The 27,800-nt window shown below is 43.3% G+C and overlaps 2 protein-coding genes, 1 long non-coding RNA gene and 1 other non-coding gene across 6 annotated transcripts in view; 3 read left to right on the forward strand and 1 right to left on the reverse strand.

Annotated features, from left to right (window-relative positions):
• The window catches only part of LOC105491161 (methionine sulfoxide reductase A), a 412,862-nt gene extending 401,068 nt beyond the window's left edge, over positions 1-11,794 (forward strand). Inside the window, exons 5-7 of one of the 3 annotated variants that reach the window (XM_071067485.1) lie at positions 5,007-5,228; positions 8,188-8,374; positions 11,623-11,794. In XM_071067485.1, coding sequence (XP_070923586.1) covers positions 5,007-5,228; positions 8,188-8,374; positions 11,623-11,666 — 453 coding nt within the window. In that variant the 3' untranslated portion in view covers positions 11,667-11,794. Of the gene's footprint in view, positions 1-5,006; positions 5,229-8,028; positions 8,051-8,187; positions 8,375-11,622 lie in introns of those variants that run through there. The other 2 variants (XM_071067486.1, XM_071067487.1) reach the window with 2 other exon arrangements.
• Positions 10,724-10,830, forward strand: LOC112428278 (U6 spliceosomal RNA). Its single transcript, XR_003020282.1, has one exon. It is a non-coding gene; the product is annotated as a U6 spliceosomal RNA (small nuclear RNA).
• Positions 11,748-27,800, forward strand: part of LOC105491157 (serine protease 55) — a 75,830-nt gene continuing 59,777 nt past the window's right edge. Inside the window, exon 1 of the mRNA XM_071067484.1 lies at positions 11,748-11,783. Coding sequence (XP_070923585.1) covers positions 11,777-11,783 — 7 coding nt within the window. The 5' untranslated portion in view covers positions 11,748-11,776. The remainder of the gene's footprint in view (positions 11,784-27,800) is intronic.
• On the reverse strand, positions 15,586-25,950 carry LOC105491159 (uncharacterized). Its single transcript, XR_011606410.1, has 3 exons — positions 25,873-25,950; positions 16,581-16,741; positions 15,586-15,722 (listed from the first exon to the last, which is right to left on the reverse strand). It is a non-coding gene; the product is annotated as an uncharacterized lncRNA (long non-coding RNA).

Raw genomic sequence — 27,800 nt, forward strand, 5'->3', positions numbered from 1 at the left:
GGTATTTGTTTTGTTTAGGTCTTGCTCTGAATAGCCCTGCTATAGACTTTCTTGCACATGTTGCCTTGTGTATGTTGTAAACATGTATATGTTTACATGTGTAAGAGTTTCTCTTGGGTATTGTGGTAGGCAGAGTTTTGCCTGACCCAAAGATGGTCACAGTCCAATTCCCAGAACCTATTAATATGTTAGCTTACATGGCAAAGGGGAATTAAGCTTGCAGATGAAATTAAGGTTTCTCATCAGTTGATTCTGAGATGGAGAGGGTATCTAGATTATCAAAATGGGACCAATGTAATTACAAAAATTCCTTATAAGTGGAAAATGGAGGCAGAAAAGAGGACCAGGGAGAGATCAGCATGAGAAGAACTTGGCCTGATACTGACTTCGAAGATGGAGGAAGGGACCATGGACCAAGGAATGCGGAACATCTCTGAAATCTGGAAAAGACAAGAAAATGGAATGTCCCTTACTGCCTCCTGCCAGCACTTTGATTTGAGCCCAGTGAGAGGTGTTTTGGACTTCTGACCGCAACCGTAGAGTAATAAATTCATGTTGTTTTATGTCACTAAGTTTGTGGTGATTTGTTATAGCAGCTATGGGAAACTCATACAGGTGGATAACAACAAGTAGAGCTCCTGTCACAGGCGAATATATTCCCATCTGTAGTAGGTACAGACAACGTGGTTTCCAATTATTTGCCCTCTTAATAGCAGACTTTGAAAGTTCCTGTTGGCTCACATGCTGCCAATGTTCAATGTATCAATATTTGTAATGTTATCTTTTCTGGAATGTTATAGAGTCATCTCAGTGTGGTCTTAATTTGCATTTTCTAGATAATTAACAAGTCTGGCACATTTTTGCATTTTCATTGGCCACTGAAGATCCTCTTTGTTCAAGGTGTTTGTTCGGCCCTTGTGTCTTGCGCTCATTTCTTGGTTGATTGTCTCTCCTTTTCCTTATTGATGTGTGGACGTGTTAAATACGTTCTCAGATCAATGCAGTTTTCAGTTGCAGGTGTTGCAAATATCTTTTCCTATTCTCGCACCTGTGCCTTCTCATTCAGACTTTCTTCATTTTCATGTTTAGTTAGTGCTGGAAATCCACACGTGGCTCCCCGGTTCTGGGGCATTCTCAGGGATGTTCAGCAAAACAAAGTGAGGAACTTCTATGAAGCTCCACCTGCACTCACAGCTCAGGCAGCCAAGGGCTGGTAACCTGGGAAATGATGGGAAGGACAGAGAGCGCTACCTTCACAGCCTCATCCTTCCAGGGAGCAGGCTATGGGGGACAGTATCGCAATATGGTGCCTTTCTTTTACCCCTGACATAGCTGCTTGACTGGCAGGGGTATAACGTAGGGCACAGAGATTTTGTGGATGATGTTTCCACTGTTTATGGAAAATTATGTGTTGGCTCAGGAATAAAAAGAAGACTTTGAGTTCTGGGGAGATAATCACAAAGAGCAGGGGCTGCCGAAAATCATGGATGCTTTTCCAGAATAGGAGGGTTCCCAAACTGATGGGATTCAATCCCAGACTCAGGCCCTCTTCAGAAAGAAAGCAACAGCATTCCCACATGGTGACTGTTCCGGGCTCCGGCCCCAGCTCCAGTTCCTCTTTCCTCTCCTCAAACAGAAGAATGACTTAATAGAGAAATCGAGAACATAAATCGTGAATACCCAGCCCTATAGATAAAGAGGGATGGTCTCATGCTAATTCTCAAGAAAAATAGGAAAAGGCCAGGCGCGGTGCTTACACCTGTAATCCCAGCACTTTGCAAGGCTGAGACGGGCAGATCACTTGAGCTCAGGAGTTCAAGACCAGCCTGGGCAACATGGCAAGACCCCATCTCTACAATAAATACAACAAAGTAGTCAGGCGTGGTGGTGCATGCCTGTGCTCCCAGCTACTCGGGAGGCTGAGGTAGGAGAATGACTTGAGCCCAGGAGGTCGAGGCTGCAGTGAGCTATGATCACATGACTTCACTTGAATCCTGGGCAACAGAATGAGACCCTGCCTCAAAAATAAAAACTCATAAAAATAGGAAAAGATATTCTATCTTTTGTATTTTGGAGTTAAAGCCTGAGCTGGTTAGAATGGTTAGAACTAACCTGAGTTCATAAATCAACCGCAAAAACAAAAATGTATGAAAACAACAAAAAACATGAATACACTTTAGCATTAGGTTATATATATATATCAATATTTCTAAATCTCTCTACATATGAGTAGGTAGATACAGATATAGATAAAATACACATATATATGTAAAATTAAATAAAACAAAATTTTGTTGGATGTACTCCAGGAAATAGAAAATTTTAGCTGCTTTATTTTATCATCTTTACTCAAAGAAATTAAAGCTGCCCCTATAATACATAAGTTTATAAAAGAAAAAAAGAAATGAAAAGGAAATGGATAGAAACATAAAAAGTAAGAAAATAGAAATGATGAAGTTAAAACCAAACAAGAAACAGCAAAATAAGAACCCAATACCTTGTAAGTGACAATGTGGGCTGATGTAAGCTATTCATGCAGAGTGCAGAAGACATGGGCCAGGCATAGTGATTCATGTCTGTAATCCCAGCACTTTGGGAGGCTGAGGTGGGCAGATCACCTGAGGTTGGGGGTTCAAGACCAGCCTGGCAAACATGGTGAAACCCCGTCTCTACTAAAACTACAAAAATTAGCCGAGCGTGGTGGTTCAAGAATTGCTTGAACCTTGGAAGTAGAGGTTCAAACGATTCTGAACCCGGGACATGGAGGCTGTAGTGAGCCGAGATCATGCCATTGTACTCCAGCCTGGGAGACAGAGCAAGACTGCACCTCAAACAAACCAACCAACAAAAAAGAAGAAGAATGCAGCAAACATTCATGCATGATTCAATGCGGAATTGCAGGAATAAGATGAAAGACACAGGGGATGGACAACTTACACCCAGCATGTGAGTAACCAGTATACCTGAAGTAATGAAAAGGGAAAAAATTGGAACTGAAAAGCCTTTCAAATCCATAACAGAAGGAATAAAGACAATTTTCTTGAAACAAAGATTTAAACTACAGAGTAAAAGAATTTTATATAAGAACTTACTCTTCCAGGCAGGATGGAAAAGTTTTGCAGGAAATTAAAGCACTTGCCCAAAATAACCAGAAAACTCAAATAAAATGCAAAAACCTTATGTTTAAGGGCATAAAGAACTGCTAAAGCAAGCCTAGGAATTTTAGAATAAGAAGAAAGCAGAAATTGAGGCAGAGTCAGTATTTGGAGATACGCTGGGTAACAACTTCCAAGAACTGATGAAAGACATCAACTCATCAACTGAAAGAATTTTGTGTGTCACCAGCAAGGTAAATACAAGAGAACCACACCTAGGAATACCGTGTTCAAACTGCTGAAAACTAAATAGAAGGGAAAAAAGTCTCAGAAACAGCAAAACAATGCGTACTACCATCAGAGGAATAACAGTGAAGTCAGCAGACCTTTTAACTTATGCTTAAATTCCAGTGTTGAAAATTGGTCACATGGTCTTGCCTAGATGCAAAGGGGACATTATGAAATGCAATGTCTGGATGGGCAGACACACTTTCTTCCCTCCCTCCCTCCCTCCCTCCCTCCCTCCCTTCCTTCCTTCCTTCCTTCCTTCCTTCCTTCCTTCCTTCCTTCTTTCCTTACTTCCTTCCTTCTTTCCTTCCTTCCTTCCTTCCTTTTTGAGGTACTCTCACTCTGTCACCAGGCTGGAGCGCAGCGACATAATCTTGGCTCACTGCAACCTCCACCTCCCAGGTTCAAGCAATTCTCCTGCCTCAGCCTCCCAAGTAGCTGGAATTACAGGTGTGTGCCACCATGCCCAGCTAATTTTTGTATTTTTAGTAGAGACGGATTTCACCATGTTGGTCAGGATGGTCTCAATCTCTTGACCTTGTGATCCACCCATCTCAGCCTCCCAAAGTGCTGGGATTACAGGCGGGAGCCACCATGCGCAGCCAGGCAGAGACACTTTCTAGTATCCTTCTACAACATGGAAGGGAGGCATGATTTTTGTGGACAGTTAACCACTTCCACCACATTGCCCCTTGCCCTTCATTGATGCACTCCTACTGCTTTGGTGAAAGACACATCTTTAGACCTTCTTATGGGACATAGAGAGGGATGAGTGAACAGATTAACGTAATGAATCTGCCCCAACTTCTCATCTCCCTAATAGTTTGTATCCCTTTCTCATCAGTGTAAGAAGAAATTTCTGACATGACTGCGTCATTTAATGTAGACCGCTTTTAAATGCAAGGCTTAATTAACCAATCAAGCAAAATATTAGAGCCACTCCCAGCTGTTCGTTAGTTTATTGAATTCAGAATATGCCATAAACTGATTATATGGATTAATCTGGTCCACTCCAATGCTATGTTTTTCCCCCTTGTTTTAGCACTTTTATACTTTATTTCAACTATATATTGCAGGTGCATTCTGATGTCTTAGCAAAATTTTAGCGTCCTTTTGTTGTTTAATGTTCCCCAGATCCAATTTTTGTACTTTTTTTCCTGTGGGATACTATGAAATTGAGTTGTATTTATAATCCTGGAGGCCATGAGAGTTGGTGGGTTGAGTTTTGAAGCTTAGCATCCTTCTATAAAGTAACTGCTTCATATGAGACCATTCTAGGACTCTCAAGCAGGAAATGGCCAGAGTTTCCAGAGGAGATGAAAGGTTTTTTTGCTGGTGAGTGAGACTCAGTGGGATTTATGTGTTCAAGGTACTTGAATACTGTTTTAATCGTGCCTTTTTGTGTTTTGTATTTTTGATGTTTTTGTATTTTCAATGTTTTGTATTTTTGATGTTTGTGTATTTTGATGTTTGATATTTGGGACCTTGTTCATCCTAGAGTGTCTGCCCATCCCAGGGCTGGACAGTTCCTAGACAGAGTAAAAGACTCACCTGCAAGTGCACTTTTCATATGCAACCCAACCAATGCAAAGCAACTACCCACCAAATACCTCCTTTATTTAGGTCTCTCTCCCCTTATCACCAGAGCCAGGCACCAGGCAACTGGCAGCAATCCCTATCCTCCAGAGCCTGCCGAATTATCCAGCCAATCCTCAGCCTGCAGAGTCTGCCTCACCTATTCCTTCCTGCAAAGCCCACAGTAAAGACTGCCTACATGCTCTTCCTTGCTCCTTCTGCCTCTGGTGCTTCCCCATGTGGTTCTGCATGCTCCTCCTCCCAGAAACTGTGAGTAACAAACTCTTTTTTCAATGGCAGTTGTCTTCTGATCTGTTGGCTTTACCACACATAAATAATAATAATGCTTCCATTTTATAATGGATATATGAAAATCTACCCAAATCTCCCTATTTTGAGTCTCAGATATCTAATCTTTCCCCCAACCCTACCTTTCACATGGGAGACCTAGAAAGGCTGTGAATTCTATTTATATTGTATTCATGCAATCAATAGGATTAAATTTTGGGCCCAAGTTTTTGCTACACTGGTTCTACAGCTACAAGAGAAGAGACTTACGTCAAAATTAAAATAAAATAAAATAAACCTGAGCTTGCTATTTTCTTCAGTTAAGCTCTATTCTAAACAATTAGCTGACAGTTCTTGTGTTAACAACAGCAAATCCAGGTGGGTCTGCAGCAACCTTAATTCTTGCCTCCTCAGAAGAAAGAATTTGACTGAGGGACATAAGACAGAGGCAGAAACTAAGGCAAGTTTTTGAGCAGTAGTGAAAACTTGTCAAAAAGTTTTAGAGCAGGAAAGAAAGGAAATAAAGTACACTTGGAAGAGGCCAAGCAGGCAACTGGAGAGATTCAAGTGTGCTGTTTGACCTTTGACTTGGGGTTTTATATGTTGGCAGGCTTGAGGGGCCTGCATATCTTTCTCCCTGATTCTTCCCTGGGGGTGGGCTCTCCATATGCCCAGTGGCCTGCCAGAACTTGGGAGGTGAGCATGCACAGTGTATTGACTAAAGTTGTGTGCATGTTCACTTGAGGCATTTTTCCCTTATCAGTCAGATGTTTCTGGAGGAAGGTCATATACCAGTTAAACTCTGCCATTTTGCCTCTTAGTGCACATGCTTGAGCCACTAACCCAGCTCCCGAGATCTTACTGGGAAGCTGCTGATCACCAGCTTCAGGTGTTTTCTATCAACTGTGAGACTGCCGTTCCCTGGTGCCAGCTGTGACCAATTATTGTTTGAACGAGACAGCTCAACAACTGCTGACCATCACCTGACGGTCACCTGCACTCCTCGTTGAGGGATGGGGCCCTCTCCTGCTCTGCTCATGTCTGCCTCACTACCTACTCTAGCACTTGTCTTCCTTGTTCCCACTGTAATGGCCAATAGCAGCAACCACTTGGGCTACCAAAAGCTTGCCTTAAATAGCTATTTTTACTGACTATCTGTATGTCACTTCCAAGTGGAAACAAAGACATCCAGGTCAGATACCAAATAAAAACCAAACCAGATATCCAGTCCTAGAATACCCAGGTCAGCAAAAAAAAGACATAACTCAAGAAACAGACCTATACTTACACTAATTTAGACCAACTGATTTAGACCAAGATGTCAAGGCAATCCAATGAAAAGTAAGGCCTTTTCAATTCAATTGGCTGTGTATATGAAACAAATGAATCCTGACCCATATCACACCATACACAGAAATTATTTCAAGATGGATGATGGACCTAAATGTTAGAGCTAAAATAATAAAGCTTGTAAAAGAAAACAATACAATATCAATATTGGAATAGGTGAAAATTTCTTAGGATTCAGCATGTACTAACCATGAAATAAATAATTGATCAAATGGGTTTAATAAAAATTAAAACCATTTTTTTTCACTGTAAAATCCAAGTTTTATTTTAAAAAATTACTAACATAGAATAAGTGGGGTTTTTTTTCTTTTTTCTTTTTTCTTTTTTCTTTTTTTTATTATTATTATACTTTAAGTTCTAGGGTACATGTGCATAACGTGCAGGTTTGTTACATATGTATACTTGTGCCATGTTGCTGTGCTGCACCCATCAACTCGTCAGCACCCAACTACTCGTCATTTACATCAGCTATAACTCTCAATGCAATCCCTCCCCCCTTCCCTCTCCCCTTAATAGGCCCCGGTGTGTGATGTCCCCCTTCCCGAGTCCAAGTGATCTCATTGTTCAGTTCCCACCTATGAGTGAGAACATGCGGTGTTTGATAAAACCATTTTTTAAAACTCTTCACACTGTATACTTAAGATCAGAATAATTTTTTCAAAAACCTACTTTGAGTTATCACTTCTTATAGAATTAGCAAAAATCTGAAAGTTTGACAACTATTTTGTGATGGAGGCAGAGAAGCACCCCCACTAAACACACACATGCACACACACGTACACACACATACATGCACACACAAGTACACACACAAACACACAGTACACACAAGTGCATACACGCACACACAAGTACCCACACGCGTACATGTACATAGTACATCTGCACACATACACATGTACATGTACATGCACACATGTACACATACATGTACACACACCACTTCTCACAGGAGCTTGGTAGAGTGGTCTGGTCATTTCAGCTTTTCTATCTGCCTACTGGCCTGAGCTGAAGACACAAGACTGTGGCCTCTCCTAGCCTCAGCCTTCTGAACTTCAAGCCCAGGGAATCATCACTGCTCTTATGTCAGAGACAAGAGGAAATCCTTTTTAAATCTACCTTTCTTGGGGACACTACCCCATCTGCGTGTAGCCACCATTCTGTGCTTCCCAACTGCCAAAATTCTTGTGGCCACTGCAGCTTTAGACCAAAATGGACTGCAGGTATACACTAATTCTTCCTGCTAAAGCATTTAGGTGCTTCCTCACCTAAATGCTTTCTAGAGTCAGATGGTGGACAAGCTATCCTGTTCTGAGAAAGCTGATGAAGGCCAAGCTAAAGGAACTCTCTTTACATCATCTTTTCTTTCTTCTCAAATGCATGTGCACAAAGGTTGATGCTTTTCCTGTGTTTTTGTTGTTGTTGTTCACAGCTCATGAAATTCCACTTAAGGCAAACTCATATAAAATGCTCTCATTTTTAAAAAATACCCTGTAGCTTTTTCATTCTCTCTCTTCAAAAATATGCCAAGTTGCCTCAGTAAAGAATGCCGTTTTATATGTCGTGCCTGACTGAAAAATTTCTGCTCAAGGATGATTGCATAAAGAACGGACAGTCCACCCTTTCGTCCAGATGGCCTGAAAGATGCCCTTGGTGTCCATCAGACTGTCAGACTGCTGTTTATGGGGCAGCTCCCAGGGTTTCTGCTCTTCTTTCGAGTCTGCACCACCGACACCCTTTTAAGCTTCAGTTGGAGCTCCCAATGCTTGCAAGCAAAGGTACCTTGATTGCTACATCTCACTAGCTGTGTGTTTTTTTTCCACCCCAACACTAGGACATTTCTGCTTCAATGCCTTCTGATCCTGAATCTTAGAGTTGTTGCTCATAATCTCTGAGAGCCAAAAGCAACTTTTACTGGGGACTCAGGACCAGATGGTGGCTGAGGGAGCAAGCAGGGTAAAGGACAAGGATCTTTCTGGAAACCAAATCTGCAGGTCTCCGGGATGAGCTACCAATGAAGCGGGAAAGAGTTCAACATGTTTCCTATCTCATCAGCCGTCTACCCTTTTGGAGGATAAAAGCTGCCTTGGAAGGATGCCTGTTTGCAAGGAGGAAAGAACAAGCTTCCTGCTTCCCAGGTCCCCAGCACGATCCCCCTGGTGGAAAGGCACTCCCTCCAAACTCTTGGAGAGGACTCAGGCAAGCTACTTCCGAGTTCCAGGTGACCCATAGGCTGTGACGTTTGGGTCTTAGCTATCTTTTAAGTACTGCTATAGTTCTATGATTGGTTCAGGCACAACTCATCATCTGAGAGCCACTCATTGCAACCTGGAATTGCCCTATATTTAGTGCACAAACTGAGAAGGACGCTTGACTTTTGAGACAACGTGGTGTTTAATCACCAGAATAATAGAAGCATCACAAAATATAGTAACAGGATGGCCCAGGGTGAGAGAAGCAAAGCGTATGCAGAGTCTGGCTTGTACTTGTAAGGCTTCCCTGCCAGCACAGTCTTCCTTTCGATCCAAAGCAGATAATTGGACACCTCCGTGTACACTCCAGGCATGTTCTTCTGGCCACAGCCCACACTCCAGCCAGTAATGCCCAGCTGGTACCAAGTGCTTTGGTTGTTTTTCTGGCAAACCAAAGGCCCCCCTACTGTCACCCTAGGAAAGAAAGGTTGTTTGGGAGGGGAAGGGGCAGAAACAAGTTACTCCTATAGCCTACTGAGGTGCAGCCTGCTGGCATAGGCAAAAAGCACTTATGGCACCTTTTGATGGGCAAATTTTTTTTTTTAAGAGTCGGGGTCTTGCTCTGTTGCCCAGGCTGAAGTGCAGTGGTGCAATCATAGCTCACTGCAATTTTGAACTTCTGGGCTCAAGCCATCTTCCTGCCTTGGCTTCTGAAAGGGCTGGGATACAGCCTTTGGGATAATGGTTTTGATTAGTTTCTCCAACCGTATAGCTATGCTCTGGGACTGCTGGAAAAGAAAACAATTTGGTCAACAAGGACTCTCAATCATCACCATCTAGTCTTATACATTAGTTTTATTATTATTTTTGAGACAGAGTCTCACTCTGTCGCCCAGGCTGGGGTGCAGTGGTGCAATCTCAGCTCACTGCAACCTCTGCCTCCTGGGTTCAAGCGATTCTCCTGCCTCAGCCTCCCAACTAGCTGGGACTACATGCAAATGCCACCATGCCTGGCTAATTTTTGTATTTTTGGTAGAGAAGGAGTTTCACCATGTTGGCCAGGCTGATCTTGGACTCCTGACTGCAGGTGATCTACCCACCTTGGCCTCCCAAAGTGCTGGGATTACAGGCGTGAGCCACCGCGCCCGGCTCGTGCATTAATTTTAATACAACAAGGGCTGGTTTTATAATCTATTTTACCTTTAAGCACTTTTGTATGTTTTTTTCAAAATTCTTCACATTTTCCCCGCCTTTTCACACCAAATCCATTTTCAGCCAACCCATTTTTCTCTTTCTATATAGTTCACAATAACAAAAAGTAAAAACACCAACAAGGCCGGGCGCGGTGGCTCATGCCTGTAATCTCAGCACTTTGGGAGGCCGAGACGGGCGGATCACGAGGTCAGGAGATTGAGACCACCCTGGCTAACACGGTGAAACCCCGTCTCTACTAAAAATACAAAAATTAGCTGGGCGTGGTGGCGGGCACCTGTAGTCCCAGCTACACGGGAGGCTGAGGCAGGAGAATGGCGTGAACCCAGGAGGCGGAGCTTGCAGTGAGTGGAGATCGCACCACTGCACTCCAGCCTGGGAGACAGAGTGGGACTCCATCTCAAAAAAAAAAAAAAACACCAACAAAAAATCCTTCGCACCTCATAATAGGTCACTGGAGGAATACAGTAGATATTCAAACTGACTTGTGCCAATGCAAAAATTACAAATATTGTATCAAAATGTTATCTTGTGGCACAAAACACTGAATTATAAACAACTTACAGATCCTAAAACATCCTGAAAAAGATTGCCAAATAGCACAAATAAATGGAGCAGGCGTGATTAATGTGAAAATTGAGGAATATGGTAACTCTCATGGTTTTCCAGGTTTCCCCAAACCTTTCGGACCTTTGAAAAAATTCGATTAAAAATTAATGTATAGTGCTCACTTTGGCAGCATATATCCTAACCCTGGAACAATGCAGAGAAGATTAGCATGGCTCCTGTGCAAGGATGACATGCAAATTCGTGAAGCGTCCCATATGTTTACATCACACACCAGGGCCTGTTGGGGAGGGAGTGGGGGCCAAGGGGAGGAAGAACATTCATACAAATTCCTAATGCATGCTGGGCTTAAAACCTAGATGACAGGTTGGTGGGTGCAGCAAACCACCATGGCACATGTATACCTATGTAACAAGCCTGCACATTTATCCCAGAACTTAAAGTAAAAGAAAATAAAAAGAAATGTATAATAATAAAAAGCTGGAAAACTCAGATATGGAAAAAGACCATGAAGAATACCCATAACTACATAAATAAGTGCATTTATATGTAAACACACACTACATGATGAGCAGACTTTTTTTTTTTCCATACACGATTTTATACACGATTGTGTATGAAAGGAATATTTCAGGAAGAATACATATCCATATAACTGCCTTTGGCGAGTGGACTGAGAACGAGCGTAAGAGGTGAACTTCCTCTTCGCTGTGCAGCCATCTTACTGCTTGAACTTCCTTTATCGTGTATTCAAATAAATAAATGAAATCAACAATCCTTCTAATTCCACCCATGCAGAGGCAACTCCTATTGCCACCTTCAGATGTAACTTTCCACACCCTTGTCTATCAATGTGCACCCATCAGATTTTACAGAGATAGGATCAGGATTTCATATTGTTTCACAGCTTATAAGGCTTTATTTTCAAAAATGTTAAGTGACACACAAAACGTTGAAAAAAAATCACCCCTCGATGTGTTGCAAGTCCAAATACAAAACATGAAAACAAATAACTCCCTTGCCAAAGCTGGATATGGGTTTATTTTTTTAACCAGATTGCTGTTATGAAGAAATTGCTGTGTTCATCAACTTACTTTGAACAAAGCTGTTCTTTACCAAATGCCCGGAAGTCACTGGAAAGTCACACGACCTTGCTTTAAAATGAAAAATTATAATTGTCTTTCTGAAGATGAGGGAGCTGCGCGAAGGATGTCAGGTACAACAGCGGTACGGTTTGGATCTTAAATTTCTGAAGCCACATAGACCTTCATTCAAACTCCAGTGTGAATATTCAGTTGAATTAATCTGAACAGTTTCTTAAGCAGTTTAAGGCTCAGTTTTTACAGTGATGGTAAAAGTTACATCTCTCCTGCAGGACAGCTCTGTGAATGGAAGGAAACAGCTAAATCCAGGTCTTTATACATGGCAAGCATTGACTCAGTGGTAACTCCTGCTATTTTTGTGGTTTTTAGACCAGGCAGATCTAGGCATGACTACAGTAGGTTTTTCCTGGGACACAGAAGGCGGTTCTAATCTCAGAAGGTGGGATGCCTTTGATAGAATTCTGGGCCTGTAATTCACTTTGCTGGGGTGTCCTCAGCAAGACTTTCAGCTTCTCTGATCCTCATTTTTCTTATCTGAAATAGGCCTGTCTCGCAGAACTAATTCCTAATACTTCTGTGTATTTGTGGCAGCCGTGTGTATGCTATTGAGAACTGGATGGGAGTGAAAGACAGTGATGAAGATAACAGTCTATGTAGCATCTCCTATTACCCATTCGCTCAGTGCTTCATGTGCATTACCTCACTGAATTCTCACAACAGCCCCAAAAGGTAGGAACTCTTATAATTCCCCTGTTGTAGATGAGGAAATCTGAAAAGGCACAGGCACGGGGGACATCTCTTGCTGAGGTTACACAGGCATTTCAAGTAGGGGAGTCAGGAGGGAGACTGGGTCGTCTGACTTCAGAGCCTGCACTCCTAACCACCGTCCCTCATTGCCTCCCTTTGGTTACAGAGGACCTGTTCTTAAAAGATCTTACAGAGGATCTGGACTGGGCTGAATAGTATCGTCCCAAAATTCATGTCCACCCAGAACCTCAGAATGTGACCTCATTTGGAAATAGAGGCTTGGCAGATATAATTAGTTAAATTAAGATGAGGTCATAGTGGATTGAAATAGACCCTAATCCAGGGACCCAGCAGAAATAATTCCTCCGACTGCCCCAGAACCCATCGGGGGCAGGGGGGTCGGGGCTTCACTCTCCACGCCCGCTAGCTCACAGCCCAGCCTGACTGCCCAGGTCACAATAGGGAATGGGTGGAGCCGCCACAGTCCAGACAAAGCAGCCGGGGTCACCCTGAGCCCTGTGCGGTGTGGAGGTCAGGATGGAGCTGGGGGTGAGAGGCTCGGAGTGGGAGGGGCTCCCCAGCCAGCTGTGCTCCTGTAAGAGGCGGTGTCTCAGCTTCATGAATGTGTCAGGACAAAATAGCTGGACGCACGCTCTAGGGATAGCCTTGCGGAATGAGAAAGACTCTGAGGCTGCTGTTCCAAACCACTCAAGTGAAACAGCAGAGAGGGCACAGGCTGTTGGACCTTAGCAGTGTCCCTTAGCTTTGTGCCTCTGACACAAGACTTCTGGCCTCCAGAGCTCCTGACAATATTTCTGTTGTTCTAAGCCTCATAGTTGTGGAACTTTGTTACAGCAACCCTGAAACTCAAGCAGCATTCTACCTGGGCAAAAAAATATGTGCAAAGGTACAGAGGTGTACGGAAACTGCAGGAACTTCTGCGTTAAATCAGAATTGTTGTTTTGGTGGTTCAAAAATAGGAGAATATTGACAAATTTGCATGGTTCAAGTTAAGCTATCAAGTTGGAATAATGTACCAGATTGCGTGGTAGGTGGGGGTGGGGGTCAATTTACTGAATAAAGCTCAAATCTGAATAAGCCATCTTCCCTTCTATGTGGCCAAGAATCGTTCTGATAAGAACTCACCGTGGATGTGACAAGTATATGAAGAATAGCTAGTATTACTAATTAACGGCAAGGAACTATGGTTGTACACATTTTCCAAAATTCTATACATAAGGGAAGTTTGCAAACATTTTCCAAAATTCTATCCATATTCTATGTTAGGGAAAATGACTATGGGACTTTCTTTCTCCAGCTGTTTTGAGGCTTCACATTTTATCTTAAAACCTCTTGGAACTATCCCATCGGAATAACTGAAAGACAGATAAAACATTAGGCCGTTCATTCATTTTATTGTATGTGGAGTTTTGTCAGAACCAGCATTTACTGTATTTCTCATACCTGTAAGCAAAGCATTAGAATTCAGCAACCTAATGCTTTGCTTTTCTCTGCCAAGCGGGGTCCTGAAATGGGAGAGAAAGCGTGTATTTGGGGTCAGTAGAGCAAAACATCTCATCACTGCTCTAAGTGTTTGCAAACTTTTGAGCACTAGAGGGCACATGTATATGAGATGGAACAAGGCATAGATAAAAGAATTCCTGCATTACCTGCCGTCCTGCCCAAAGAAACCACACAAATTCCATGGCAGTCCCAGACTTCAGAAAGGGAGAACACAGCAAGCACCTGCATTATCTTCATTTAGACCCCAAATCATCCAAAAATTGCCTAGCACAGTAGTAGATGAGTTCACATTTGAATCAAAACAGGATTGCATAGAAACATACATCCACATGAAAACCAGTACCCATTGTTCATGGTGGCTTTCTTCTTAATTGCTAAAAACTGGTAACAACCTCAATGTCCATCATCAGGGGAAGGAATGAACAAACTGTGGTGCATCCACACAACAGCAGTGCTACACAGCAGCAAAGAGGAACAGCTGACTGACATGGACAGCAACTCGGATCTCATGAGCATCGCGCCGAGTTGGAGAAGCCAGACACGAGCCACTGCACACCATGTGATTCCATGGCATTCTGGGAAAGTCAAAACTCCCAGCTTAGAGAACGCATCAGTTGTTGCCAGGGTGTGGGATTCCAGGAAGAGGATGGATTACTAAGGAGCACAGGGGAATGTTTTGGGGTGACGAAAATGTTCTATGTCTCTTTTTTTTTGAAACGGAATTTCGCTCTTGTCACCCAGGCTGGAGTGCAATGGCGTGATCTCGGCTCACTGCAAACTCCACCTCCCAGGTTCAAGCAATTCTCCAGCCTCAGCCTCCTGAATAACTGAGATTACAGGCACATGCCTCCCCGCCCAGCTAATTTTTGTATTTTGAGTAGAGAAGGGGTTTCACCATGTTGGTCAGGCTGGTCTCAAACACCTGACCTCAGGTGATCCGCCCACCTCAGTCTCCCAAAGTGCTGGGGTTACAGGCATGAGGCACTGCATCCAGCCAAGCTTCTATGTCTTAACTGTGGTACTGGTCACAGCCATTTACATTCATCAGAATTCACAGAACCATCCATCTTGAAGTGGTGAATTTGCTGAATAGAAATTATACGTCAAAGACCAGACGTTCAAAAATGCCTTTGCGTTTTGTGAGCTTCAACACTCGCCCAGTGGGAACCACAAAAGCATTGCCCAATTTGTTGAAAGCATTGCTGTTGTAACTTCAACACGTGGGGAGAAGTTATGTTTTCATACTTTCTTGGTCTGCTCAGGCCACCGTTACAAAACGCTATAGACTCGGTGGATTGATCAACACACATTTATTTTCCACAGCGGAGGCTGGAAATCCAAGACCCAGGTTCCTGGGGAGGGCTTTCTTCCTAGCCTGCAGGTGACCAGCATCTGCTGTGTCCTCTTGTGACTCTTCCTCAGTTCCTGTGCCAGAGGAGTCAGGGGGGCAAGTGGGCGTCCATCTTATAAGTGTCCTCATAAGGACACCATCCTATTGACCAGGGCCCCACCCCATATCTCAGTTAACCTTAATGACTTCCTTGGCGGCCCCCTCTCCAGTTGCAGCCAGGGTTAGAGCTTCAGCGTGCAAAGTGAAGGGCTACACAAATCTTTGTCCGTAACTAATGCCTAGTGGACAGGACACTTGGGTGCCCTGAGGCTGCAGGAGCTGAGGGTGATCTTGTTCAGGTACTTCTGGTGGTAACTGCTGTGTGGGAAAAAGTCTGTTCCTCCTGGCTGGTGCCAGAAGTAACCAGGCTGAAGCTGTGCTCTGAAAGAACCTGTGCAGGGAGAGAAAGGTCCTGTTTGAGACCGACCTCAAAGCTGTCCCAGGGGAAAGAGCAGGTAAGCCTCACTCCCTGAAAGTTCAGAGGGAGAATGGGCTTCCCTGAGAGGGCTCATCAGGGCCACAGCGGGAGGGAATGAAAGGGGTGGACAGGGTAGGGATGGGGCAGGGATAGGAGGGAGAGCTGCCACTCCACCTGGCACTACCCCCTCTGCCCACCAGTTCACAAATGGGACCCCGGCTCCCTCCCAGGCTGAACAGAGGGTCCCCCTAATTTGCTGTGGCTCTGGAGAGCAGGGGCCCTGCTGGGACATCCTGGCGAGCAGGGGGTCACTCAGGGTCTGTGCTCTGAACTCCAGGCAAGGGAGCCTGGGGAGTCAGGGCAGGACAGGACATGGCCTGAGGGCCTGTGGCTCATCACCACCCTCTGCGTCCTAGTTTACGTTCCGGTGGCATCTGCTGCCAGGGAAAGCCACGCGTCAACACAAGCTGCGGGAGGAGTGGGGAGCTATTTGGGGCAGGAGACAGACTAAGAAACAGACATTGCTCCCCGTGGATTTCAGCCCATTTCTTTTCCTTTTTGGGTTTCAGCTGTGCCCTAATTCTTCCCCTGTACGGGGACAGTTGGATCTTTGCAGGCAATGCAAGAGAAGTGCAACTCCAGATGTAGCGACTCCACTTTGGACAGGGGTGCCAGGTGGGGGCCCCGGACTTGTGTCCAGGAGGGCATTGTCTGTGTGCCACAGTCCACCGGCCTCTTGGAGATGAAATCCCCATGCCAGCCAAGAGGGGCATGCGATGCCAACTTAGAGTTCAGCTTCATTCCACTTCTCCACTGGCCATCACTCCTCACCTTCTCCTGGGCCCTGCCCTGATTTTCCGAATCTCCCTCTAGCCTTCTGCGGTGGAAATGAGGAGGTCGATGGCTCCGAAACCAGCAGGTCTGGGGTGTTAAGGAAGATGGCCCTGAGCATATCAATTAGGAAGGGCTCCAGAAGGAAACACGATTCTACTCTGAAAGTGCAAATGAAGGCATTTTAATGAAGGGACTGAAAGTTGTGGGCATTGTAAAGGGATTCAGCGAAGGAGAACAAGGTGTCCAGAGTTGAACAGCAGCAGTAAGCCATAGGGGAAGATACTGTCATTGGAATCCAGTGAGGACCGCAAGCGTAAAGGAGGGACTACCCCGTGGGAACTGAGTCCAGAATGGACCCAGCCAGTGGCAGAACAATGGCCCAAACAGGAAAGTGATGGGGAAGAAATACCCCAACCATCTCCCTTCCTGCCCTGGTACTTTCTGTTGGTACTTGCTGAGGTCAAGCCAAGTGGCATTTAGGATCCCAGGTAACTCAGTCCCTAGGAGCCAGCCTCCCAGCACCGAGGGAAGTACGGCACATGGATCTGTACTGGGGAAATGGGAGACAAATGGAAAATAATGGCTCAGTATCATCTAGCACATTCTCACAGAGGACAGAGTTGACAGCTATGAGCTATTTTTATTTTAGGGCTGATAAAGACACCACACTACCCATTAGTAAGCCTTATCATGTACAATATACTATGCCCAGGACTTTGCAAGTGTTATCTTGCTTAATCCTCATAGCAACCACATGAGGGAATTACTCTTTTTGTTTTCCACATTTAGCAGGTCAATATGCCAGATATTATATACTGATTTTTAGCACCATCGCTGCCTTTCTAAGTCTCCCAGGTATTGTAGAGGCTGAAAGTCTAAGAGCTATGTTTCTCAGGATCCCAGCAGGCTTCCAATTTAGATTCTCCGCCAAGCTTTAGGAGGCAGGGGAAAGGGAGCAATCATTTTCCCATGGCAGCTGTGTGCAGGCTCGCAGATTTCAGCAGATGGCAGTCATGAGGTTTTGCCATTAACTTTGGGTCTTCTCCTGCAAATCATCCTGATACTGAAGCTAATTGTATCATTTGCAGGGGGTTCCAATGATTCCTGTAGTTTACTGAACTCTTGAAAAGAAGCAACTGTTTTTCCTGACCTTGACACTCAAGCACTTTTGATGGTTCTAGAAGTACCCATTTTCATGTATTAAATACCTTTCTGTTTGACATACATGAGCGTTTTCTATTTTCCTGAAAGAATCCTGACTGATACAGTATTTGGTACTGAAAGTGGTTCCAGGAAATACAACTGCAAAGATGGAGGGAAATCTAAGATGTGTTGTTAGGCATGGATTAGCTTGAAGCCAGTAATGACCTCCTGGCTAGTGGAAAATGGGTTTCTGGTAGTCCATGGCATGCAGTGTCTTAAGTTATGACCTGTCGTTCATGGAATCAATTGCCTATTAAAAGAGACCAAGCACCTTTTTGATAGAATACTCTGGTGGAAGAGAGAAGTACAAGGGTTAAAGTTACTGAATGGAAAATTTACAGAAAAAATACAGAACAAAATACCCCAACAATCTCAAGGCTTTAAAATTTCACCTCAGAGGCATAACTCAAAAGCATTGCAGAAGCATCAAAGAAGCTTCTACAACTGCCCCTGAAGAAATCTCTTATCATAGCAGAAACTGAACCCAGGGTTGTTCCTGCAGGTGGCAGAATTACAACCTAACTTGAATTCACAGCCTCTTTAGGAGCTTATGTGAAAGGTGATTAATTGGGAAGCACTGTGACCAGGAGTATTGCATTGGGAAACTTGGGCATATTAAGATGAATCAACGTACTTCACAACCTTAAAGTCCACTGAGCTTCCCTTCCTTTCCTTTCTGGGACCCTAGTCCTTTCTTGCTTGAAGACTTTGTAAAGACTTATATAAAGATAGTACTTTCCCAGGGAATGCTGATTCTCCCATAGCCCACTACCCCCAATCACCTCTCACAGCAGTCAGTAGAGCCATCCCGGTAGAATTCATATAAATCAGTTCAAATCTGGCCCAGGAGAAGATAGAAAACACATTAAAAGAACTGCAACATTCCCCTAATATATACTTGTAGAAACCTGAGGATTATGTGCAAGAATGGATTCTAAGGGACTTAGAATTTGATTTGACTGGGCCAAATTTATCAGTCTAGGTGCACTTACGAGAAATTCTGAATTCACAGCACCATAGTTTATAATAACAAAAAATTAGAAACACATAATTGCTAAATTCATAAATAGAAAACAAACCAATCTAAGTGCTCATTATCAGAGACCTGAATACATTTTGGTATAGCCAAACAACAGAATGTCATTAGAGCAGCTGGAAGTGGCTCTATTTGATTGAAGGACTAAAACCCTGGACCAAAAAAAATGGCCTATGTTAAACAGAATTGCTTTCCAGAATATAAAAGAAGGAATCCAAAGTCTCAGATAAAAATGCCAGAATGGATTTATTAATTGTGACCTGCTCCCCCATCCTTTAACTCTAGTTTATGAGATCCCTGAGGATGCTTTGTTATATTAGGCATTGAAAAATACATTTCCAAGGTGGGCACCAGCATCCTTGGAAGGCCCTGCTGTGGCCATCATCTGTAGGCTGGGGATGATGTAGCACGTACCCATCTGGTGGAAAATTGATTACAGTTGACCCCTTCCCTCATGGAGTAGTCAGCAATTTTTCATCACAGTAGTAGACATTTATTTATTCTGTCTATGGATGTGTCTCCCAGGCCCAAAAGGCCTCTGCTGCCTCGTCACACAAAACTTACTAAATGCCTGGTTATTCATCACTATGGTTTTGCATTTGGCATTACTTCTTACAAACTGATTAAAATGCAACAGATTAAAATGCAACAGAACTGAAGCAATGCACTTGGTGCCCATGGGATTCACGGATCTTCCCATAGGTCCCACCACCCAGAAGCAGCATGCCTGATAGAATAGTGGAATGGCCCCATGAAGGTCGTGCAACTGAGCCTGTTGAGATCTCATGACATGTGAGGCTGGAGTGCTCTTTTACAAAGTACCGTGTCTATTATGAAGCACATTCAATAGGAGCTGATCCTTGTGTGGCCAGAAAACTTGGGTTTGGGAACCAAGGGAAAAGAATGGGACTGGCTTCATTTACTGTTGCACTTAACGATCCACACCCAATAACGTTTTGCTTTTTACCACCGCAACTTTGAGCTCTGGAGATTTAGAGATGTTAGTTCCCAAGGGAAGAATGCCTCTACCAGGGAATATGATGGGTTTATTGCATGGAGAGTTGAGACTGCCACCTGGACATTTGGAGTTCATTATACCACTAAGCCAATAGGCAAAGGAGGAGGTTAGTGTACTGGCTGAGAAGACTGACCCCAAATAGCAAAGAACAGAGATTTGCTACACACATGGAGACAAGGGGGAATATGTCTGAAATCCATTACATCCTTTGAAGATGCTCTTTCTATTTCATTGTCCAAAGGGAGAAATCAGTGGGAAACCATAGCAACCCCATCCAGGAAAAATCATTGAGAGTTCAGAAATGAATGCGTGGTCACCCCAACAAATAAAGAACCACAATCAGCTGAGGTTCAAATTGGAAGAAGGCCAGCTGTGGTCTCAGGATCAGTTGAAGACTTGAGAACAACTGCAGCTGCCTGGATTTTCATGTTTGTTTTATGTATTTGTATATACCAATTTCCCCTTTTACCTCCTTTTCCCCAAGTGTTCACATTGGTTACATTTATTACTGATCTTTAGGATATGAGATTGTGGTGGCCATGGAGGTGTACCACCCAGATCTACTTCAAAAGAACCTGCTGTGGGAAGCATAGTTGATGATGGCCTTCAACTACTGCTCCTCCAGATCCATCATAGCTGTCGGACCAACACTGCACTTCTACGGAGTACACCCAGCCAGTGGCTGAGAGTGGCAGGGGCCAATTTTTCTTGGGCCATTACTGCTCTCAACCTGGTACCCTTTGCTCATGAACTCTCATCAACCTGGTCCAGACTTTCTCAGACCTGCAATGGGGTCTGAAGATGCTCTGCCTCCTCCTGTTCCCAAGATCCTTTATTGTTGCCAGGCATTTCCACCAATAAATCTCTTTCACATATAATTCAGTCTTGGCATTGGCTCTTGGAGGACCCAAACTGACAGGGATGTGAAGCTGAGATTGTGATTAAACAATCTCACTCAAAGATGGATATGATGATTTTATGAGACTTTTCAGAGAGGATCAGAGTGTTCTGTTTGTGTAGAGAATAGTCGTGTTGTGTCAGGAGCATGCTGTTGTTACTATTCTTGTTTTCTAGGAATTTTAATAAAGAAGGTTGTGTGCATACGCTGAGCAGCCAAAGTGGTAGGCTTGCTAGATCGTGTCTCAGTAAGCACTCAAAATCCAGTTCCCCTCTCCTCATTCCATTTGTTCTGTGTCATGTTGCAACTGCCTTACTCTAGAATTCTGGATGTGATTTTTGGGTCCAATGAGATGCACTTACTAATATCTGCAATGCACAATGCAGGCAGTAGCAGCGCCAGCTAAAGCTGAGCTCTGGTAGAGATGGATTGGATTTTTACAGTGACCTAACTCTTCAGTGTGATATTTCCTCCTGGTCATCAGCTACAGGCTCTGAGACAGCCTGGGGGAGAGACAGTAGCCATGTTTCCCACTACCTCCCAACCACTGGCTGGCACACCAGTCTCCTGGCCTTAGGTCACAGCCACAATGACGTGACCTTATAAAATCCCTGGCAAGCTGGAGGAGCAGCCCTGCAACCAAGCCTGCTCGTAAGATAAGGGTTTCTGTTTACTAACCTAGAGCTGCTCTATTCTTTCATCCTTGTTCCCCTTTCAACTGTCTCTTGCAAGTACTAGTTTTGCCATTAAAAATGCATTTTGTTTTGCAAAATGAGAAGAGCTTATAAATACTTCAAATTTTCTCTCTCTGTTTCACTCCTTTCCGTTTCTTTCTAAAATTACAGTAAAATATTAAATATACAAAATGATATAAACAATAATACCATAAAATAAAACACTACAGAGTTGAAGCTCTCTGATGATCTCTCCATTTCTTCTAGCCATAACGAATATCCTGAACTTTGCATTTCTTTTCCCTTTGCAGTTGCCTACTTTTTCTACATCTGAATATATCCTTACACATTTTTAAAATTTATAAAAATATCACACTGAATACATTTTTCTGTAACTTGCCTTTGTGCTGCATTGTGAGATTAAGCTACGTTGATTTGTTTAACTCCAGCTGATGTACGTAATCACCTTCTAATGACATTCTGTTGTTTGACTATACCAAACTTTATTCAGGTCTCTGATAATGAGCATTTAGATTGGTCTGTTTTCTATTTATGAATTTAGCAAGTATGTGTTTCTAATTTTTTGTTATTACAAACTAGGGTGCTATGAATATTCCTATATATGCCACCTTCAAATTTTTAAAATTTTAAGTGTTTTAAAATACAGTCATGTCAGGATACATTCTAAGAAATGTATCACTAGGAATTTCATTGCTAGGCACACATCAATGTATGCAAACCTAGATGGAACAGCCTACTACACACCTAGGCCATATGGTGTAGTGTCTTGCTCTGACCACCATCATATATGTAGTTCATCATTGACCGAAATGGCGTTCTGTGGCACCTCTGTATTAATTTTTTTAGTGGAAAACCATGTTTTAAAATATGTTTTACATGAATGATAGTTTTTAGTGTCAACAATTTGTCGCAGTTATTTTTTCTCAGCACATTGGTAGTACTATTCCATCTTTTAGCTTCCCTTGCTGCTGTTGAGAAGTCTGTTGATTTGATGCTCCTCTGTAAGTAATCCCTTTTTTCCTCACATGTGCTGATTTTGAGATTTTCTCTGCCTTTATTATTCTGCCATTTCACTAAAATGTGTTGAGAGATACATAAATTCTGCTTGGACTCTGTTGTGCTTCCAGAATTGGAAGATCAATGTCTTTCATTAATTATGGAACATTCTTGGTCACGGACTCATTGAATGTTTCCTTTATCTCCGTTATTTCTATTCTTTGCTTCTGAAACTTCGGTAGTCATATGTTAGTCCTTTTAACTTCATCTGCCTTGTTTCAATACTTCTCTCTCATGTTTTCCCATATTGCCTTTTAGCATCCTGAGTAACGTTCAGATCCATCTACTAGTTTACTGATTATATTTTTATTTCCATAAATTCCAATGGATTCTTTTTCAATTCTGCCTGGCCATTTTTTTGATGGTATTTTGTTTTCAGTCTCATTTTAAGTTTCTTCCTTTTAAAAAATATTTTATACATAATTATTTATATTTACTGTCTAATACTTTAAATATCTGAACTCTAGGTGTGTAATCTTCTTTCCTGCTCTTTTTCATGGTGGTTTGTTTTCTGTTTATGAATTTAGCAATTGTGTGTTTTGTACTCATATTTGGCTGAACTTAATTCATGGGAATCTGTGGGAGACTGTAAAAATATCAGTGGTTGCCAGGGTATAGATGAACAAGTGAAGCACTGAGGATTTTTAGGCAGGGAAGCCACTCTGTGTGATTACTGCAATGGTGGCCACATGTCATTATACACTCATCAAAACCCATAGCATGTGCAATGCAAACAGTGAATCCTAATGTAAACTCTAGATTCTAGTTAGTCATAATGCATCAATATTGGCTCATTAATTGTAATGTGCCACACTAATGCAAGATATTAAAATAGGAGAAATTGGGATCTGGGGCCTCTGAGAATCCATTGTATAATACTTTCTGCTCAAATTTTTTTTATAAACCTGTAACTGTCAAAAGCCTGTTCATTTTTTAAAATGTAGAGATAAAAAAGCTAAAATAAAAACAATTAATCTTTGTGACTTTGACTTAAAGAGGGAACCCTATCTGAGGGTCATGAGAGAAAAGAACCAAGTGTCTCCTTTCGTGAACTGAAGCGCATCAAGAAGAGTGGCGTTTTAGTGGCATAGGGAATTCACTTTCTTTTGCCATCTAATGTTGGGTGTGTGTTGTGTTCTATTAAACTTCAAAGAGGGAAGTGCTGCATTTCCTGTTGTTCCCAGTAGCCTGAGAGATTGGACTATGACACTGTGATGGTTAATTTAATGTGTCCAACTTGGCCAGGCTCTGGTGCTCAGTTGTTTGGTTGAACAGCAGTCTAGATGTTGCTCTGAAGGCTATTTTTAGATGTGATTAACATTTGAATCAGTAGACCTTGAGGAAAGCAGATTGCCCTCCATATGTGAGTTGGCCTCATCCAATCAGATGAAGGTCTTAGGAGAAAGGATTTAAGTCCCCCAAATAAGAAATTTTGCCCCCAGATGGCCTTCGGACTTGATACTACAACATCAACTCTTCCCTGGGTCTCCAGTTTACCTGCCTTCCCCACAGATTTTAAACTTGATAATCACATGGGCCAGTTCTTTAAAATAAACCCCTCTCTCTTTACATATATGTAATGAAAGGAAACTATCCATAAATAAATGATATGTATTTAGAAGTAAAACAATATGTATTTTTATATACTTATGTGTATATAAAATTATGTATGTATACAGACACGTGCATACATACATAGGTATGTATACAGATACATGTACATACAGAAGTATATGTATACATATACGTATACATGTTCAGTTGGCCCTCCATATCCATGGGTTCTGCATCTGTGGATTCAACCAACCTCAGATCAAAAATATTTGGAAAAAATAGGGATGGTTGTATCTGTACTGAACATGCACAAACTTTTTAAAAATTATTATCCTTAAACAATACAGTATAACAACTATTTACATAGCATTGACATTGTATTAGGTACTATAAGTAATCTAGAGAAGATTTAAAATATGTAGAAGGATTGCATAGGTTACATACAAATACTGTTTTATATGAGGAACTTGAGCATCCGTGGATTTTCGTATCCGAGAAGGGTCCGGAACCAATTTCCCATAGATACCGAGGAACAACTGCATTTATATAATGGAACTAATTACTAATTGCGAGGGACCCTATGAGAAGAGGCACAAATTTGGCTGTAACATATACATTAGACGTCATGAAGCACCCATACCATCTACATTCCTGTATCTTTCCAGTGCCTGTTTCACAAAGTATCTGAATGCATGAATGAATGAGCAGATGAATGTCTTTCTCTTTTATGGGGCCACATATGATTGTTTCCTTTGTAGCTATGCCAGGTGGACATAACCAAGAAAGGACCCCTCAGAAAACTACCACTAGCCCCTGACTCTCCTTCATGGCACCAATCTTTAAATACACGTGGTCTCTTAGTTTTCTAAAAACAAATTCTTATCGTTTGTATTTCAGTCTGGCCACACAAGCTATTTTGTTTCCACTCAGTGAAAAGATGTGCTTGCTTTCTCGTCCTGGAATGGTTATCCTTTCTTACTGGATGGATGAAGACTCTGGCGACTGGCAGTGGGCTTCACTCAGTGACCCACATATGTGGAGAGGGCAGATGTTGCCACTTCCTCTCATCCACCCCATTATCCTAACTTTTTATTTGGATAAATAAGGAGAAAGAAATAATGGTGTGGTCTGTAAGTAGCAAGCCATCATCTCCCCATCTTCAAGTCCAAACCAGATGAAAGACCCCTGATCCTAACTCTACCAGAGACTTTCTTTCATGGATGGCCCAGGAGACGAAAGCATTTGCACCTCAGATGGGGGTTCCCTGTGTGTGCGTCCGTATCATGCACAGAACTGATGGAATTAGAGTGGGGCAATGACGAGGTAATATTGTGTTCCACGAGATAAATAAGTTATTAAGCATTACAGAATGTTGGTTTGATGAAAGACCTTACAGTTCATCTAATGGAATCTCTTTTTCATGGATAAGGAAACTGAGGTTAAGAAACATAAGTGATTTCCCAAGGTTGAGTTTCCAACCCTTTCCTGAAACTGTCCTTCTTTGTTGGAGGTTACTGTTTTCCTCCGGGATTCCCAATGCACTGCGCGTGCCTCTTTTTAGCATTGTGTTTAACATTCCTTCATTAGACTGTGAGATTTGGAAGAATTGAGTCCATGTCTAACTTCTGGGAGTCGGTGTAGATGCTACCCCATAGCAGATGCTCCACAGATGCTTGTGTGAGAATGGAAAGGAAGAGAGGAGAGAGAAGAAAAAGAAGGAAAAAGGGTGGGTCCAAAGCTTAGCAATTAGGTTTATCACCGGTAAACATGGTGGCCAGCAGCATTTGAGACCCCAGTCCTAGCAAGAAAAGGTACTGAGGAACACACACCAGCGAGCTTCTCGTGGATCCTGAGATTATGGTGTAGGCTTTCCCCTCCTTTTCTGTCTCCTCCTGGATCCATGGAATAAATTGAGCCACAGACACAAACATACCAGGTCTCCCCCTGGAGCCAGACCTTATGCCCCAACTGAAGACACCCACTTGGAAGAGTCTCTGGGTTCCATAAATAGCACAAACCAGAGGTGCCCCACTGTCTCCCTGGGAATGAGAAAAGGAAGAACAGTCTGCTATCAATGGTACCTCCAGAAAGAACATGGAGGGGAAAACAGGAGGGTCCTAGTGGTGTAGGCTAGCCTCTGCCCTGTTTGGGAACCTAGAAAGTGATGGGGTACCTGGAGGGAGAAGGGGGCTGGGCAGGGGTGAGTACCTTGCAGATACCATTGGTGCCTGGTTCCTTCCAAGCACAAATCATGTTCCTGGAGAGCTGGTTTACCCTCTTGGCACATTCTTTCTGGCTAATCTGCACCACTCTCAGCTTTTCCAGGTGCATGTTTAGGTCATCATATTGGTCTGACAAAGGGAGAAAGCCGGTGTGAGAGTGAGCACTGCATCAGCTGCCAACAGTGACCAGCCCACACGTGATCAGCATGGAAGCCTGGGAGGCCACCAGCATCCAGCAGATCACAAATTCACAGGGCGTGGAGGCCTGGGATGACTTCAGTCTCCTCTCCAACAGTCCCAACAAGAAGTTCCTCCAGTAAATGTGTGCTTCCTGTGGGAAGTTCACTCTCTGCAGAAGCAGCCCACAAAAGCCCCAGCCTCAGCCCCTGCCAGGGGAACTTGGAATGAAGGTCCTCCCTGGCCCCACCATCCCTTCACAGCCAGGCTTTGTCCTGAGGATCAGAGCAGCCCAACTTCTGAATTGGTGTTGGCCAGTGTCTTCACCAAGCCAAATGGAGAAACCAAGAAGAAGACATGCCTGGTCATACCACTTTGTAGGAAGGAACTGACCACAATGCCAGGGGAACTCTTGGCCTTCTCCCCACCACACTCCCACCCTCCCAGAGATCTTCCCTGGCCAGGCAGCCTGGTGCCCTGCAGGGAAAGGGGTGGAATCATCGTAATGGAGCTTGGTTGGAGAATCAGTGGCTCAGAGCTATCTCGGGATGGTGTTTTACATGGGGTGGCCAATAGATGGGGAGATGGCCATTGTGAAACAGCCACAAGTGGGATGATCCAAACTGGCTTATCATGCTTTTGACTCCACAAAAATTATCATCGGTCTCATATTTTGAGATTCTTCTATGTCCTAGGCTTTTACTGGGTACCTCATTTAATTTAATCCCCATAACTTATTTGAGGAGGCGTTCCTGGTGTTCTATAGATGAGAAAACTAAAGGTGAGGAAGGTGAAGGAGCTCAAGAGAGACAAAGCCACAATTCAGACCCAAGCATTCCCACACCCAAAGCCTCATGCTCTCTAGCCCAGGGCACCCTACATTTGGGCTTTCTGTGGGTTCTGAAAAGAGGGCACGTACCATACCCATTTGTCATTACCCACTCTGCCATCCAACACCGGTCCCAGGTCCTCTCCTCCTCCTGCAGGCAGACAGGCATTTTGAAATTGCTGAATTGCACTGGTGTGGCAAGTAGAAGCAGAGAGAGGTCACTGTCGAGCTGGGGCGGTTTGTAATCTTTGTGAATAATGACCTTCTGCACTTGCTTTCTCTCTGAGTGGATGTTGCTGAATGTTCTCGTTCCCATTACCACAGTGACATTTACCACGGCCATGTCTAATCTAAAGAATGAATATAAAAGCACCAGTGCTAACAAGGGTGATAGTGCAATTCACATTCATAGACACGTTTGTAAACAGTGAGTTGACAACTAAGGAGAAGTCCAGTGCAGTGGGTGAGCTACCGTGGTCTGGAGCATGGCTAGGATTAGATAGGTAGGAACCAGGAGCCCAAACTCTGA

Source organism: Macaca nemestrina, chromosome 8 (assembly GCF_043159975.1).
Source record: "Macaca nemestrina isolate mMacNem1 chromosome 8, mMacNem.hap1, whole genome shotgun sequence".
Lineage (NCBI taxonomy): Eukaryota > Metazoa > Chordata > Mammalia > Primates > Cercopithecidae > Macaca > Macaca nemestrina.